This window comes from Galeopterus variegatus, unplaced genomic scaffold (genome assembly GCF_000696425.1).
Source record: "Galeopterus variegatus unplaced genomic scaffold, G_variegatus-3.0.2 Scaffold595, whole genome shotgun sequence".
NCBI lineage: Eukaryota > Metazoa > Chordata > Mammalia > Dermoptera > Cynocephalidae > Galeopterus > Galeopterus variegatus.
The window spans coordinates 294,984-312,116 of NW_007726706.1; the positions used below are offsets into that span (position 1 = coordinate 294,984).

The 17,133-nt window shown below is 38.5% G+C and overlaps 1 protein-coding gene across 1 annotated transcript in view; it reads left to right on the forward strand.

The window, feature by feature from the left end:
* Nucleotides 1-17,133, forward strand: part of LOC103588620 (protoheme IX farnesyltransferase, mitochondrial) — a 150,763-nt gene that overhangs the window by 18,681 nt on the left and 114,949 nt on the right. The window contains exon 4 of the mRNA XM_008570341.1: nucleotides 15,094-15,218. Within this exon, the coding sequence (XP_008568563.1) occupies nucleotides 15,094-15,218 (125 nt within the window). The remainder of the gene's footprint in view (nucleotides 1-15,093; nucleotides 15,219-17,133) is intronic.

Here is a 17,133-nt window from a genome sequence, read left to right on the forward strand (position 1 = left end):
TTCATGAGTCTTACTCTTTATGAGGAGCTTTTAGTCTAATGCTTTCTCTGTGTTTTATTTTTCATATTGTAGAGACTTTTGGATGAGCCTTACACTGACCCATTTTACCTCTCTTCATATGTATCAATTCTAGGATGAAGACAAGACTATTCCAGACAGTAGTTACACACCCAAATGAATATAAGCCCCATGGGGGCGTTATGTCTCTTTGCACTGTTATATCCTACCTACATACAGCAGTGTCTGACACAGAATAGGTGCTTATTCTGTACTGATTGAATGAATGCATGGTTGGATTTTCCTAATAGTTTCCCTTGGTGGTGTTGGACTTCTGTCATATTTTAAGTTATAGAAACGGAAGCTGTCAGTTTGCATTACTGGTGTAGCAGTCCTGTGGCCTGAAGGACATAAGAAGAGAGCAACCAGGAGGGAACTTCTTCTCTAAAAGGATTCTTTCACCATGTTTCTGAAACCACAGTGCAGTATCTTGCTTCCCTTATCTGGTTTTTAGTGTCATCTCCCTCCACTCTCAGCACATGGTGTGTGTGTGGTCTAGCCTCTTCTCTGGTGCTCCTGCCCACTGAGTTGGAAGAATATTCCAGTTGCCAAGGTGTGGCGGTAGTGGGTGGCCTACTACAGTGGGTGAAGGCAGTCAGAAAAGTGTCATGGCATGTCTCAGTGAGAGTTACGTCAGGGCGAGTCCCTGGTTTTTTTTTTTTTTTTTGGCATGACTAGTCTAGAGCTTTCTTCCTGCTGGCTGTACTGCTCCTGCAGTGTGAAGGCAAAGGGACTTGAGTGGAGTGGGCCCACCTCGCCCGTGGCCCACCCTGGCCTCTGTCCTTGCTTCCCATCAGAAGGAATAATGGGTACTGTCAGGAGAGCCTTTATTTCCCATATTTATTTATCTCCTTATTAGTGGCTATTTAGGTAGTATATATTTTTTGCTATTCAAATAATTTAAGTAATGAGTCAGCTTTCAGTAAGTGTCTTCAATTTAATTTCACTGTATTATATTTAACAAATATTTCTTGAGGTTTTTAGTATTCTCTCTTTACCTAATTTATTGCTGCTGGAGGTTTTTCTCTGATTTTCATTTTTATCCCGTCATTTCAGCTGGTTTCTGGTAGGGGTGGGGCTGAGTAGGTGCTTTAGCCAATGTTCTAATTTAGATGAAAAAATATATTTAGCTAGGTTGTTCTGTTTTCTGATGATTTAATTATTAAGATGGGATTTTATTTTCTGAAATTCAATTTGATGTTAATTGAACTGGTTGTAAATGTGAGATGCTGTGGTAGATGCTAGGGAAAGGTAAAGATAAGTTTTGTGAGAATGATAATCACTTTCAAAAAATATTGACAGCTTTAAAGAAGAGAGAGAAAAAACAGTGGAGAATGGGCTTGGTTGCATTTAAGTGAAGACTTGAAAAACAGCAACTTAAGCAAGTAGAGTTTATTTTTATCACTTATCAAGGATTCTCAAGTTAGGAGTCTAGAGCTAATACTTCAGGATGTTGCCAACACGCCTGGTACTTTCTTTTTCTCTGTCATCAGTAGCTTGTGGTTTTTGTCCTCAAGACCACATGATAGTTTCCATATCCCCATCATCATGTGTTCCAGCCAGAAAGAAGGAAAGCAGAGAATGTGGGAAGGCAGAAACCTCCTTACAAGACTTTGCCTTTTTATTTGGGAAGGAAAGCTCTTGATAGGAACTTCTTCTATCTCATTGGCCGGATGTGTGCTGCAGCATGGCTACCTCCAGCTGCAAGGATGTTGAAAAGTGTGGCATAATCCTTACGTATATTATTTTAAAAGCCAAAATGTCTAAAAGCCAGCCTAGTCAACTCTGACAGTGGCCAATTTCTCTGTGTCCTCACAGCACCCACTGGGCTGTCTCATTATGCAATAAATCCCTGTATTATCTGTTTCTATTGCTTATTACAAAATACCTAGAACTAGGTAATTTATAAGAAAGTGAAATTTATTGCTTACAGTTTCAGAGGCTGGGAAGTCCAAAGTCCAAGGAACACTTATGGTGAAGGCCTTCTTTCATGGTGGCTTTTCAGCAACGTAGTGGTCTCATGGTAGAAAATGGCAGAACAGAGAGAGAAAGACTCTTCGAGTGCTCTCCTTTCAAAGCCCTTCAGACCGTGCCCCTCACCACCATTATTAATCCATTCACTATGGCATAGTCCTACAGTCTAAACACCTCTTCAAGGCCCCACTTTTCAATTACCATAATAGGACTTCAACCCTCTTAACACTGGCAGTGGGAACCAAGCCCCAACACATTAAACTTTTGGGGGGGACACAATTCAATTCATAATAATCCCCTTCCTGAAAGAGGACATGAAGCTGCCTATCTCTCCCCTACCCAGTTTTTCCAAGGAAAAAAACACTGTGCTTTCACCTGCTCTGTGACTACCACCACACATGTGCACTTCACATAAGTAGTATATTTAAGTGAAGACTGATTTGCCAGCTCGACATTTACTTTTCCACTAGTAGTTGTGCATGTATACTGATCTGTCATCAGTTTTTCCCTTAGTATCTTAATAATAAAATACACATTTTGAGACTCCTGGTTTGTGTTGGTGTATAGTCAGTACCAGCCTACACAACAGAGGAAAACCAACTAGCCCTATACATCTTCATTGAAAAAGTATAGGTCCATGGTAGAACTTCAGCTGAACAAGGAAGCAAGCCAGGTGGCAAAGCCCTTACAGAACATTGAAGAACACCGTGAAACTTTCCTCTTTCTCATTTCCTTGTTGTTCTGCAACAGTCATTGAGGTTGGCATCTTGGGCTGGCCAGTTAGCTCTGTTGGTTAGAGCACAGCCTTGTAACACCAAGGTATGGGTTTGGATCCTACATCCCATACTGGCCAGCCACCGAAAAAAAAGACAGAGGTTGGCATCTTGCTCAATTTTCTGAGCCAAAATTTACCCAAAATTCCACTATCAACCTAGAGAACATTACTGTCTTTAATGGTTCTCAAACTTCATATGTCTTCTGAGATACCTGGGGTGCTTGTTATATTGCAGATTTCTGGGCATCACCTCCATAAATTCCTTCACTCTAGGTCTGAGGTGGGGCCTAGGAATCTGTATTTTAACCAGTGACACTGATTTAGATGGTCCCTATAGCATATTCTGAGAAACACTCTTGTTATCTGGAGTACCTATTCAATAGTCCCTTTTCACTCTTAGCAAACTACCTTGCTTCTCGTTTCACACAAAAATATAGGTTTAGTTTCCATCAAGTGGGAGCTCTGCAACTTTCTGCTAACACAGTTTATGTGAATTTTCACGTGTCATTGCCTTTTCTCCCCTCTGCTTGTTCTCCCCACCCCCACCCCCATCAGTGGACAGCACCATCACCCTGACACCTGGGGTCCTCTTAGGTTCCACAAGTCCAAGCAGATCTCCCTCTACTCTGTGGAGGGGATGTTACCTGAATCACTTGAGGGGGCCAAGTGATTGCTTCTCAACCTCAGATCAGACTTGCCCAGGTGCTTAATTATCATTTTGGGGTATTATCAACAGCTTGGTTTGCAGTTCAAAGCAAAGCATGGTAGCATCTCATTTATTAAGATTAAGGAATGAAACACCTACAGAAATGAATTGTTAAAGAATTTTACAAGTTGTCTCTTTAAGTACTAAAAAAAGTTTTTGCTCACCTGTTTGTTTTGGAAAACCTTTCTAAAATGTACATAAAGTTTAAACTTTACTAATAGCTTTTTAAAAAATACCAAATAAGAAAGGAGACTAGTGAATTTGGAAGTTAAGAATGAAAACAGGAATGCTGTCATGTCAGTGAGCTTTTAAAAAGACAGAGATGTGCTTGCTGTTCCCTCTGTCTCCAACACGTATACCTCGCCGTCTTCCTTGTTTGCCATGCTAACTCCTTCTCATCCTTCTGTCTTCAACTTTGACATCACTTTTAGTAAGGCTTCTAGGTTAGGAAGTCCTTCTATATCCTTCACAGAGTTCCTGACTTCACCTGCTGAATTGTGTCACATTGTGTTGTAATTAATCCTGTTGATTTGTCTGAACCTTCACTAGGGTGGAAGCACGAAGAAGACATCATTCTTCTTGCTGTCACATTCCCATTGCCTAACTCAGTGCCTTACAAATAATAGGTGCTGAACAAATAGTAGCTCCAGGGCTGGCCAGTCAGCTCAGTTGGTTAGAGCACAGTGTTATAACACCAAGGTTAAGGGTTTGTATCCCTTTACTGGCCAAGCTGCCAAAAAAAGTATAATGAACTCTGTTGCCACCATTTGCAGAATTTTGAAGAGCTTGCTACAGATAATCAATTATTTTACTGTACTGTAGTAGTTTAATGCTTAGTGATGACTGAAAAGTATTGTATCGAAACCAAGCAACTTTAGGCTGCTATGCTTTTGTTTTTGTGGTTCTTCAGTCTGCTTTTTACAATGTCTCTTTCACCTGCTCCCATTGCATTCTGAAGTTTTCAGTCTGCTACCTTATTTTGTACTCAGCATAACTGTGAAGGATTGAAGATGGCTCCACGGTGATTCTCTAAAGTTCATCGAATTTGTGAAAATTGTACTACTTGAAGCTCATAGGATCCTCAATGACTTTGCTTTGTTTTGTTCTAAATGACGTAGTCTCCAGCTAAGAATTTTTAAAAATTTTTTCAGATAAGTAGTCAACATAAATGTCACCAATGAATCACTGTTAAGGTTGGCAAATGACTATTGATGTTCAGTTTCCCTTAAAGGGATAACAAATCAATAAAGGAATTCTTCCAGTTGGTCATCTAAAAAGTATTTCTAAAAGGTTCTGCTTGCTAGAAAGTTCTCTTGAATGCCTAGAACAGTGACATAGCCAATATTGTTGCATAACTATTTAATTAATAGGAGTAAATGAAAATTCTCAGTGAAAAGAAAATACTGATGCATGAATATATGTATACATTTGGGTCTAGATGTAAAGAACAAATGAGTAGGTCCATTTTACTGTCCTCCTACATGTGTTATACAAAATAATCAAATGTACATAAACATTAAATACTGTCTAAATTAGAGTGATACTTGAAGACTTAATATTAATTCTTTATTATTTTAAATGCTTATCATTGTAAAATATCTGTTCTCTGGACAATTATACATAATTTTGATATGAAACTGAGATAAAGCTTCACTATTTTAGTGAAAACTGCTAAACTAACAATTCCTTTTTGTCAAACTAAGTTTTGAAAAGGCATGTTTCTGCTTCTTAAAAGTTTTAGTTTATGTGTTGGTTTTAGTTTATAGGCATCAGTATTATGGAAACATTTTTTAGTTAATTAAGAAGGTTGTAAGTGTTTGTTAAGTACATGAAGTATATTGAGAAGAAATATTTCTTTATTGAAAAGAAAAAAATTAAAAATAGGATGACAAAGTAGAAAAGCCATTTGGTTCAGGGAAAAACTATAATTGAAAGAAAAATCTTAGGATCTCACTCAGTGTTGCATAATTTGCTTAATATAATCATCTTTTATTTTTTGCATTTATCAAACTCAGTAGGTACTCCATTTTCCTTTTTCTGAATGCCGATTAAGTGCAGACCAAAAGCTTCCTGGTGAATTGCCTTGGTGACCATTTTGTTTCATTTGTTTCATTTTGGTTACAGTTTTGCTCAGTAAATTTGAAGTTAAGAGACTTAAATTTGGTCGTAGGACTTTCAGACCAACTTTGGTCATTAAGCATATGAAAAAGAGAAAGAGGAAAACAGGAAGCCCTAATAAGTTCTTAGTTTTGCAGCTGTGTTATTAAAAAATCTCTATGAGAAGTCTTATCTTTTAACCAGAAGTGGTTCTGGTTTGTAATCAGTTACCCCTGATTGATATCTTTTAATGTGGCTGAGAAAAAAATACCCTGTCTCTCATCGATTGACTTTTTGTCTGAACTTAACAATCAGCATAAGAATTACCACCTTCTTTGATATATGTGTTGGTAAGATGACTATATTAGGAGGTTTACAGAACGCTGCCAAGCTGTGAGGCCTAAAAACTCACTTAAAGTAGAAATTCAACCATTTGAAGCTTACGGTGTTAATAGAAATGAAGATAGAGATGGAAATTGTCAGTACAGCTATTTAGTAAATGATATACTCTCATTTGAAAATCAGAAAAGACTTAACTCCTGTCTCTGAATTAAAGTTATATAATTTTGAACTTTGAGATATACTGAAAAGAACTTATTTCATTGCGTGGACACACGTAAACAAAACCACATACAAATTTATTAACTGCCTACTCTTGGTCAGTTCTACATAAAAGACCTTTAAAGAGAATACATCTCAGATTTGTGGATTTAGATTACAATATTGCATAGTATCTGCTGTCAAGGATAATGAAATATAATAGATCACAAGGATAATTTGAAATCTATAGGGAATCTCAGATTTTTAGTAGGTCAGTGGTTTTAATCTTTCTACCAAATCTTTTATGAGAATTGATAATTGTCCAGACTGATTTGTTAGAGTTTTGTTTTTCTCTTAATTCTTTTGGGGCCACTCCTATAAAAAATAGTGGGGCATTAAGAGGCAGAGATAATAAGAAAGCAGGTTGTAGATGACCAGTTTTTGAGTATAATCCTTACAGTTATTTTTAATTGATGTTTTTAGAAGGAAATAAATGCTTCTGTTATGCTTAATCTTGGAGACCGATAGTTCTCAAAGTAGTGGGCCTTTAAAAAATGTTCTTGATAAAGCTGCTTCTCCAAGAAAGTCCTCTTGCATACGGGAAAAGGTAAAACCTTCCAAGTGTTTCATTGCTGCTCTGGAAAGTGTACTACGAGGTTAGAACTAGGGAGGCTGGCTAAATTTGCACTACAATTCCTGCTAAGCCTTAGTTTACATGGGTGGCAAAGCCCCCTTTGTTGCAGAAGTAACAGTATGCAATGGGTCTCCTTCTACCCAACCTCCAATATTGGGCTCCCTCCTCTTGACTCTTTACAATTCCCCTTAAAACCTGCAGTGTAAGAAACATGATCATGGATCCTATGCCAGGGATACAGAGTTAAAGCTTTACTTGCCAGTTTGTGATTTTTGTAATCTGCTATGTGATTGTGTGTGAGTGTGTTATGTGTATGTTCCCTTCATTTAGAAGAATTTTCTTCTTCTGAAAATGAGTCTTTGGAGTACTTACTAAACAACATTCCATAAAGCAGAGCTCCATATATTCTATGTAAAACACATGACTCTCTTGATTAAACTCTGGGTTGATTTGACTACCACGTATTTGCATATGCTTCTCCATATATAAAAGCAGACATTAATATCTACCATTTTTTGTTTTGCCGTTTATTTTATTTATTATTTTGCAGCTGGCCAGTACAGGGATCCGAACCCTTGACCTTTGTGTTACCAGCACCATGTTCACCCAAGTGAGCTAGCTGGCCCAACCCTGTTTTGCTGTTTATTTTAGAGCAGGGATCTCCAAAGTTTGTTAGTTATGTACTTTATCAGTACAAAAAATTCAGGTTTATATATGTATATTTATAATATTTACGCTATTATATATAAATATATATAACGCATATATAGTTATTTGTAAACAAAATTCATGTACTCCAACACTGATATGTTCATTTTGTTTATTTTTAAAATTTTTTGGCAGCTGGCTGGTATAGGGATTGAACCCTGGACCTGGTATTATCAGTGCCATGTTCTAACCAACTGAGCCAACCAGTCAGCCTATTCATTTTAAGACGCAAAATGCGGGTTTTAAGAGAAAGAATTAAAAGATCAAATATAAGTGGAAGCTCTTTGTTTCCTTACCACATCCCTGAAGTATCCACACCCTACTTTGAAGTACATTGTTTTCGAGATTTAAGTAAATGTAAAAGCACTTTGGCATTGTATAGTGCTTTACAAATGTAAGTTTTGTTTTTATCATTATCATTATCATTTTTGGTCTATATTTATTAAAGGATTGCTGTTTTGGTCACTTCCCTGGAGGACACAGAAAGGTAACATAGATTGTAATGCAGAAGCATGTGAAGCTTAGTGTGGAGTGCTTTGTTGTTTCTCTATGATTCTTTAGGCAGTGCTGGAAATGTAAAGTTTGAGTTTAGTGGCCAGAAAAATATTTCATATAGAATTCTGTGAACCCCAGTTTCGTAATTACCAAGAGTACTGCTTATTAAGTCTTTGTTAATTTGCCAGGCATGTGCTAAGTGCTTTTGGTGTAGTGTAGAAACTATTGTTTCTCTAGAAAGTGTCACTCAGCATGGACAGGAACCTGAAGTCCAGAGTGGTTGTTACTAGGTATATGTGGGGATAGTTGTATCTGCATGATTGAAGGGTAGTGCTAAGGAAGAAAAAGTTAATTCAGTGTGTCTCCAGAAGACAGAAATTGCATCTATAGGTATGTGTTTCAAGGAAGCTGGTTTCAACTTGACTGGAGAGTGTGGAACAGCAAGAACTCTTGTGTGGCAGAAGGGGAGAAACAACCTCCTGTCACCAGATTCAGAGGTAGCATACACTGAAATGTTGAAGAAGGGATTCTTACATCTAGAGAGAGGTAAGACTAGTTGACCCTTGTTGTGAAAATAGAATAGTTTGGTTAGGGCCCTTGCCTCTGGTCCTGTTGGGTGTGGTTTAGTACATCCATTGTAAGCAAAGAGAGAGAGAGAGAGAGAGAGAGAGAGAGAGAGAGAGTGTGTGTGTGTGTGTGTGTGTGTGTGTGTAGTCAGTGTGCGAGCACGCCACTGTGTCTTTTTAGTTTTGTTGCTATTCTTGTGTTGAGAGAGAGAGAAAGAGAAGAGAGAGAGACAGAGAGAGAGAGAGAGAGAGAGAGAGTGTGTGTGTGTGTGTGTGTGTGTAGTCAGTGTGCGAGCACGCCACTGTGTCTTTTTAGTTTTGTTGCTATTCTTGTGTTGAGAGTGAGAGAAAGACAAAAAGAGAGAGAGGGAGGAGTTTGAGTGAAGCAGGCGGGTGGCGTGCACCTGGTGCACCTGTGCTTTCCAACCTATGGCTCTAAGGACCTTTTGGCTAGTTACCTAGCTCATAGACCTGCTTTTGAGGGGTCTGGTGACCCAGCCTGGCGTGTGAGGGGTCTGGGTAACCCAGTGTGGCATATGAAGGGTTTGTGATGCAGTCTGTGACGGGCTTGAGGGGTCTGTGAGCTCCAGTTCTAGCCCAAGCTCAGCAATCGGCCCAGTTGGCAGGATTACTGGCAGATAGAAGAGCCTGACAACTGGCATGGTCGTGGAGCTAGACAATTGGCTTCACGATCAGGATTAAGAGTGCTGCAATTGGCAATGTTGACAGGATTAGGACATTAGCGGTAGCCATATAACCCTAAAGAGGTCTTTTTGACTTGTTAAGATTTTATTATTCTTTGAGTTACTGAATTATATTTTGTTCCTTTGCTGTAACTGCTTATATTTATTGAGTAATGAAGCTCTGGATCACCACCTTCACAATACTTTTTGAATTCTGTTCATACTCTTGCTGTCCTGCCTGGACCCTCATCACTTCCCCCCTAGCGCACTGCAATGGCCTCTAAGTGGTACCCTGAGTACATTTTCCTCCACTCCAGTCAGTCCTTTGTGCTGCTGATAGACTAGTCTTTCTTACATGGCACCCTAGTTGCAGTCATGTTAGTTTTCTGTTGCTGCAAAACAATTGACCACAAATGTAGCAGCTTACTACAACATAGTTATTGTTTCGCTGTTTCTATGGGCCAGAAGTCCAGGTATGGTATAGCTAGATTCTCTGCTCAGGGTCTCACCAGGCTAAAATCAAGGTGTTGGTTGGGACTGTTGTTCTCATCTGGAGCTCAGGGGCCTCTTCTGGGCTCACTGGTGGTTGGCAGGATTCATTTCTTTGCAACTTTAGGACGGAGGTTCCTGTTGTCCTTGTAGCTGCTGGTGTGGACTGCTCTTAGCTCCTAGAGGCTGCCATAGTTCTTTGCCACATGGCCCTCATAGGTAGTTCTCAACATGTTTTTTTTTCTTCCAGGGCAGTCAGGGATTATCTAATTGTGATGGTTTCAAAATTAAAAAAAAATTTTTTAATTATAGAGAACATGGGTAGGAACTTCTCCCTAGAGAAGGCAGGCAGATTAGAGACTGTATTTGGTAAATCCTGTTAATGTTGGGTCTGGGAGAGGAAGGCCCTGGTCAGTCTTAGGTCAGGCCTATGGTTTGGAAGAGATTGACTGAAGGAGCTGTAGTTGTGCTCAGATTGGGCCGAATAGTCAGGACTGCCCTTAGTGAAGGCTGTTCCTGAATCTCTGTTCATGGGGAAGCTTGGGGTTCTCTGTGTGGCCACCCACCCAGGAGTGGGGATGGGTTAATCTACATTGGAGTGGGAATGTTACTCTTCCTTAGGTTCCCAGAGTCATCCCTAAGCCTGCAGTGCAGTGCCTCTGGCCTTGTATTGGATGGGTCATGCTTCGTTGGCAGCATTGATTTTATGTTTATTTGTGAAGGGACAGAATATGAGATTAACAAATAAAATATAATTTCAAGTGTTATTAATGAACGAATATATTACACTCACTTTTAATGAGATCCTGGTGTTGCAAAGTGATTCTGTGTAATGAATCCCAGGAAATCAATGAAAAGTTTAATTACAGTTGTGGCAGTGTTGTATGAGAATATTGCTTTGGTCAATTTTACGTGTAAAATTTATCAATCCTCTCTGCCTTTCTCATTTAAATTAATTGCTTTGATGAAGTAGGTATAAATACATTCTTTGCTAGCTTTTGGGCTTTTTTAGAAATGTGTTATAAAATTCAAATTTCCTCCTCTATCATAATAACAATAACAACAATAATAATGATACTTGCTGTCATATTGTACCTATTACCATTTACAACTTGTACATTTTAAAATTAGGCAGTATTTGCATATTGTAAATTTAGACATTATTATTTCTTACTAAAATATTGTCGTTTTCCCTTTGTCTGATTTTTGCAAACAAGTCTGTCTCTTCTCAGTAGACCTAGCAGTCAAAAAATTGATGTGTGTTCTGTATTGTTTATCACCCAATCAAGCTCTGGGGTGAAAAAAAAATAAGATACTTTCTCTTCTGATTAACAGTTCTGTCTTCATGTAACTACACATGCTTTTCAATTTAAAAAAAGCAAATTTTCTTTTTAGAGCACTTCTATTTCTGACAGTTCACTAATGGTGGCACTTTCTTGTCCACCATGATGGTAATTGACTTTTTCAGATTTGTTCATAAAGCATAATACAAGATGTTTATCTGGATATTTACGATATCTAGAGTTGCTTTTTATTCTGATAATTCTAGATTTTACTAGTTATATGTTGAGAAAATTATAGTGAATTTTCTTTTAACTACCGCCATTGTTTATGAGTAGTATACTTTAGTTTCAAGTTCAAGGCCTTAAAATACAGTCAGGAATTATTTGATTTACTCTCTGGATGAAAGCAATTTACTTAGTTTCATTTTAAGAGGATACACCCTGCAATCTCTTTTCTCTCAAATTCTCCCATTGATACCATCAGCCTTGCTTTCTTGCATGATAGAATTCTGGTACAACCGAGAAGTAGCTTAGATTTTTTAAGGATTTTTCTTCCAGTCTTGGCTTGTCACTGACACACTGTGCAACATGTGAGGAGTTGCCTAACCTATCTGGAGAGCTGTTGAGTTGTGCAAAAACAAGATGACGATGGCTTTTTCTTTTCGGCATGAGTCGTTATAGAAGTAGAGAGCTAAAAACTGTTTCCTTTGAAATAAAATAAGTGTTCTATCTTTGATGGCTGCCTCCTGCTCCATGTGGTTGTTTGCTGCTCTTAGTCACCTGTGTGTACTTGGTGTATTATGACTGGTACTGGGCCGGGGCAGGCTGTACCTCCAGGCAGAGAGAGACGTGAGGTGGGTCAGTGCATGCATTCTGGCCGAGAAGCACTCCCTGCCTCAGGTGTCCTGCATTTCTTCTTGATGTGTGTGTGTCTGCGACTGCAGACCAGCCTCCTGTTCGCCTTCAGCTCCTAATCTTCTGCGTGCCTTCTTATAATCTTTATCCAAACCTGACTTCTCATTCCGGAACCTTGCTCTCCTATCTACTTAACCCTGTGAATGTCTGCTCTTTTCTGTAGGTTAACATTCCACCGAGAGATTCGGATGCACACCAAATTTGGGAACTACAAACAAGGCCGTCTTGCCTAAAATACATGCTCTCTAGAGACTTCTGGTATATATGGTAATCCCAGCACATACTTCAAAAAGTTTGTGGAAAGATTTGTATTATCTTTTAATTCTGTTTTTCCACAAACTTTTTGAAATATTCTTGTATACTTAAGTCATCTTATAAACTGCCATTGAATCCAACCAAAGAAATATAACAATATCTGGAAACATCTGTCCGATTTGGATATTAGGGAAGGGGCTTGTCCATATGGTAGAACTTTAAAGGATTTCTATAAGTTGCTGATAAGACAAGATTGAAGGACATGCCAACCAATTCATGACCATTAGGAGGAACTGTCAGTTTCTTTAGCATGTACCAGTGTCAGTAGTAGTGCCTTCCTGTCCTGCTTCCTAAGGCCCCTTACGTGGTTATTGGACATCTATGCCGACTCATTCTCATGATTCTTGTCTCCAAATATTCTTTGTCTATGTCTGTCATTCTTTCCTTTCTCCCCATCTCTAAAGATCTGGCGTTGTTTATATACTTCTTTCCATTGCACATGCTGCCCATTGATCTCATCCGTCTCCCCAGGTTCAGCAGTGGTCTCTAGCCAGGTGACTCCAGAGCTTTGTGCCTCTCTCCTGTCTCTCTCTTGAGCTCTAGTTTTATATGTCATTCTACTTTCTATATGTTTCTACCTACATGTCCCATGGTTCCTCAAAAATAGCACATTTTCCTGACCAGCCAGCTTTATCACCTCTTCCCCTAATTTCCTTATTTCTGTTAATGTTTTAATAACTCTCCATGTCACCCAAGTGCAACACTTTACCTTTTGTTCTTTTTTGTTGTTGTTTTGTTTTGTCTTCTACCAGGTCCTAACAATTCTCTAATCATAATATCCCTTAGAACTCTCCAGTTGCCACTTTTACTACGTTTATTCACAGTGGATTAATGGTATAGCCTCTTAAATTGTTCCTCCACAAAACGCTCTGCCCTGTAGTCACGGTGCACGTTGCTACCAGGCTAAGCTTCCAGTTATATATAGCACTTTCCTGCATTAGACTGTCAGTGACTCTCTACTGCCTACCAAACAACATACAGACTCCTCAGCTGGATGTTCTGCAATCTGGCTGCCACCACCCTTCCTCCTCTTCCTCTAGTAAATTCCGCTCTTTGTCTGGCATAGTGGTAGCCCTGAAAATATAGCTGCAAACTACATAGACAAGGCTTTTGCCTTCATGGAGCTTATATTCCAGCAAGGAGCCAGAGTGTGATAAGTACCATGAAGGAAATGAAAGGATGATCTGAGTGAGGCAGTAACCGGGAGTCCTAGTTTAGATGAGATGATCAGGGAAGTTCTCCCTGAGAAGCAGCGTTTTAGATGAGATCTGAAGGATGAGAAGGAGCTAGCCTTGGAAAGAGGCAGTGGAAACACAAGTACAAGGGCCCAAGACAAGAAATAGCACAGCATGCTCAACAGAAAGGAGCTGTTATGATTGGAGAACAGGGAAGGAGCTAAAGAGAAGTGTGAGGTACAGTTACTGCAGAGGAAATAGTTTGCATTTTATTCGAGGTATAGTGTCGAGATTTTCAAAGCAGTGAAGTGATATGATGTGTTACATTTTAAAAACGTCACTCTGGAGAGAAGCAAGGTGGTGGAAGCAAGGAAGCAAGTTAGGAAGAGACTCTTGTAATAACGGCTAGAAATAGATCAGAGTTTCTCAACCTGAGCACTATTTACATTTTGGGCCAGAAAATTCTTTTTTGTGGGAGGCTGTGCTATGCACCGTAGGATGTTGAGAAGTGTCCCCAGCCTCTGCCTACTAGAAGACAGTAGCATCCTCCCCTTCCAGTTGGGGCAACCAAAAGTGTCTCCAGACATTGCTAAATGTGCCTTGGGGGGCAAAACCATCCCAGGTTGAGAACTGCTGAACTAGTTGGTAGCTGTTGTGATGGGTTTGAAGTACAGCATAGAGGTAGAAAAGGTGCACTCTGCGACAAATGGGATACAGAGGGTGAGAAAGAAGAGAATCAAAAATGTTTCCTAGGTTTTTGGCAAATGTAGATAGATGGTGTTACACAGACTTTCAGTTCTTGATACTGGTCTTCCTTGCCCTTGTGCCTGGCTTGGAATTGTCCATCTCCTGTTACGTTCCACTGTTTCCTTCCTTTCTCTACATCCCCTCCTGAAGGTCCAACTTAAATGCCATCTTCTTGAAGCTTTCCTACATTAGCCCACCAAGCGTCATCTTTTTTTTTGAGTGAATTTCTACAGCCTTATATTGGTACCACTCTTAGACACTTTCTGGCCCTGTCAGCTTCTGTAAACCCCAGGAAAGAAGCACCAGGACCTACCAAAAAGGAGCAGGCTCAGTGCAGCTTGAATTGCATGGCTTCGTGTCTGCACCTTGCCTCTTCCCTTGGTTCCTCTCGCTGGCTGTAGGGTTCTCAACTTTCTCTACTCATCCTCTGGCACCAGGACCATCAGCTGGTATATGAAAGCCCATCACTAGGCTTGTCTGGAGTTTGTCACAGAATTGGCACCGTTATTATTTGCTACCTTGTGTTATAGTTGTTAGTGCATGTTCATCGTCTTCTTGTCAAATTACCCAAGAGCAGGAGTAAGACTTGATACTTCTTTATCCCTTACGATGCCTACTGGCTGGCACAGTACTGATCATGAATTTGGTATTCAGTAAGTGTTTGTTCAGTGAATAAGTGAATGACTGAATCTGGAAGGTCCACCTTATTTTTTTACTTTTAAGTTTGGAGGAGTTAAAGGAAAATTAACATTTTTCTATAATGAACGTGTAATTTTTATACTCCGAAAAATGTGGATTTTTTTAAAATGAAAGATTAGCCTATAGTTTGTGTTATTAATGTGACCCATTGGTTTATTTCAAAGTTCTTTGTCTTTTTGGCTTTTACATTTGGGAATCTTGCGATAACCATACATCTGCTGTTTCTGTATTGCAGCTCTAGTTGTAAGTACTACTTCAGCCGGATTTGCATTGGCTCCAGGACCTTTTGACTGGCCCTGTTTCCTGCTTACTTCTGTTGGAACAGGCCTCGCATCTTGTGCTGCCAACTCCATCAATCAGGTCGGTTTCTCACCTTTCAGCTAGATTATGGTATTGTCCCTATTTTCCTACATGGTGGTATTGCCGTATTTTTAAAAACCTTCCAAAGTCTTATATATTGATAGAGAAGCACTGTAACATTATATGTCTTGCAGAGGTCTGTGGGTTACATAATCAATGTCTTCTTTTTTGAGGTGAATTTTTTCAGATATGTTCAGGTGAGAGAGCAGTAGAGTATATGCTTCAAATGACCAGGGTTCCTTGGGTTAAAAAGTGTTTTAGAGCTGTTGTAACTTTCTACACTTAGTGGTATCCTTGTTTATCCATTTCAGGTACATTTCCCCTGAGCTCATCATTATTATGTGCTATTCTTTTTTGTTTGATTTCTTTGCATTTTAAGCCACCGCTATACAAAACAGAATGTATTTTAAACAGGCATATCCAGCTCACTTGGTATATGGAATTAGATTATATCAAAAAATTAATTAGTACATTATTTTTAATACATCTTTTCCCTCTTATTATTTTGAACATCAAAATAATTTCCTAAAATATCTGTTAATATTTCCTTCTTAGGTTGGTTTTCCAGCACTGCTCCTGCATGTCATTTGCACAGCTCTCTTGTTCTTCCTTTGGAATGCTTTGTCACATTTTTCCTCTGCCTGTCACTCATCCCCCCACAGTCCTCTTCATTGCCATGAGTGATGTCGGATCTTCATCAATACTTGTAGGCAAATGAATTTTCATCTTGTATCCATCATATTGTTTCCTTCCACTTTTCTTAAGCTATAGTTTCATTTGTAAGCATTGGAATACTTAAAAAATCTTAATGACTCCCAGCATAGTTGAATTGTAGTGTAGTATCAGTGTTATGGTATCAATCAGCTTTCCAAATGAGAATATATTATCAATAATATGTTGAAAATACTTTAGTTCCAGTGTTAGGCAATCTCATAAATTTAAAATAAAGGAACGAGAGACCATTTTTTAAGTGCTTTTAAATAGTGTAAGCAGAACAAAGAGCACTAGTCAACAAAGGTCAACTGAGTTTTTGAATAGCACATAGGTTAAAAAATAGTCCTTAGCAAATGGAAGAGTTTACTGCTTTTTGTTTTTCAGAGAACTGGTGTTCAAATTAAAGAAAGCATATAAGTTGTTGGTCTATATAAAAGTTCTTCAACTTCTAATAGAGTTCTGTGGGAGAAAAGTTTTCCTTCTGTCCATGTTTATAAAAGGATTCAAATAACATTTTATATATATTTTTAATTTTTTCAATACTTTCTTTGAGCTGTTATTCATTTAGTTCTGAGTGTTTCTTCTTTGTACCCTTCTGTGATCTCTCTATGAAATTAGAGAAAATAAAGCTTTGGACAGCAGTTCTTTTATTTGTATTAAGGAGAGAAAATGAGATTCAGCTTCTTATTTATGAAGTAGTGAGTAATGCATAAAGAGATCTGTATAAGAAACCACTAACATTAAAATGTAAAAAGAAATGACATACATGTTTTGTAATATATACATGTCCTTCATTCAAAACCATAGTGTGGCTTTAAAGTGGGTATGCCTTCAAAGGACAAAAGCAATTCATAAAATGTTTTTAATTTACTGATTGAAAGATAAAATGTTATGGATGGCTTTGACTGATCAAATCTTGAGAAACAAGTGGCAAACTGAATAACTAAATAAATTCAAATAGAATAAATTAAGAAATTGAAAAAGATAATTATCAGAAAATTATAATTATTTTGAGTATTTGACATAATAGTTGTTATAATAGGCTGTGATTGGGATGTTACACATACATGATTTTTTGAGAGGTTATGTCACTAAAGTGTATGTCAGTAAATATATTTTTATAGGATAAATTTTAATGGTGACATGATATTCCACTTTATAGATGTGCCTCAACTTTCTCAACCAATTCTCTGTGTTGCAG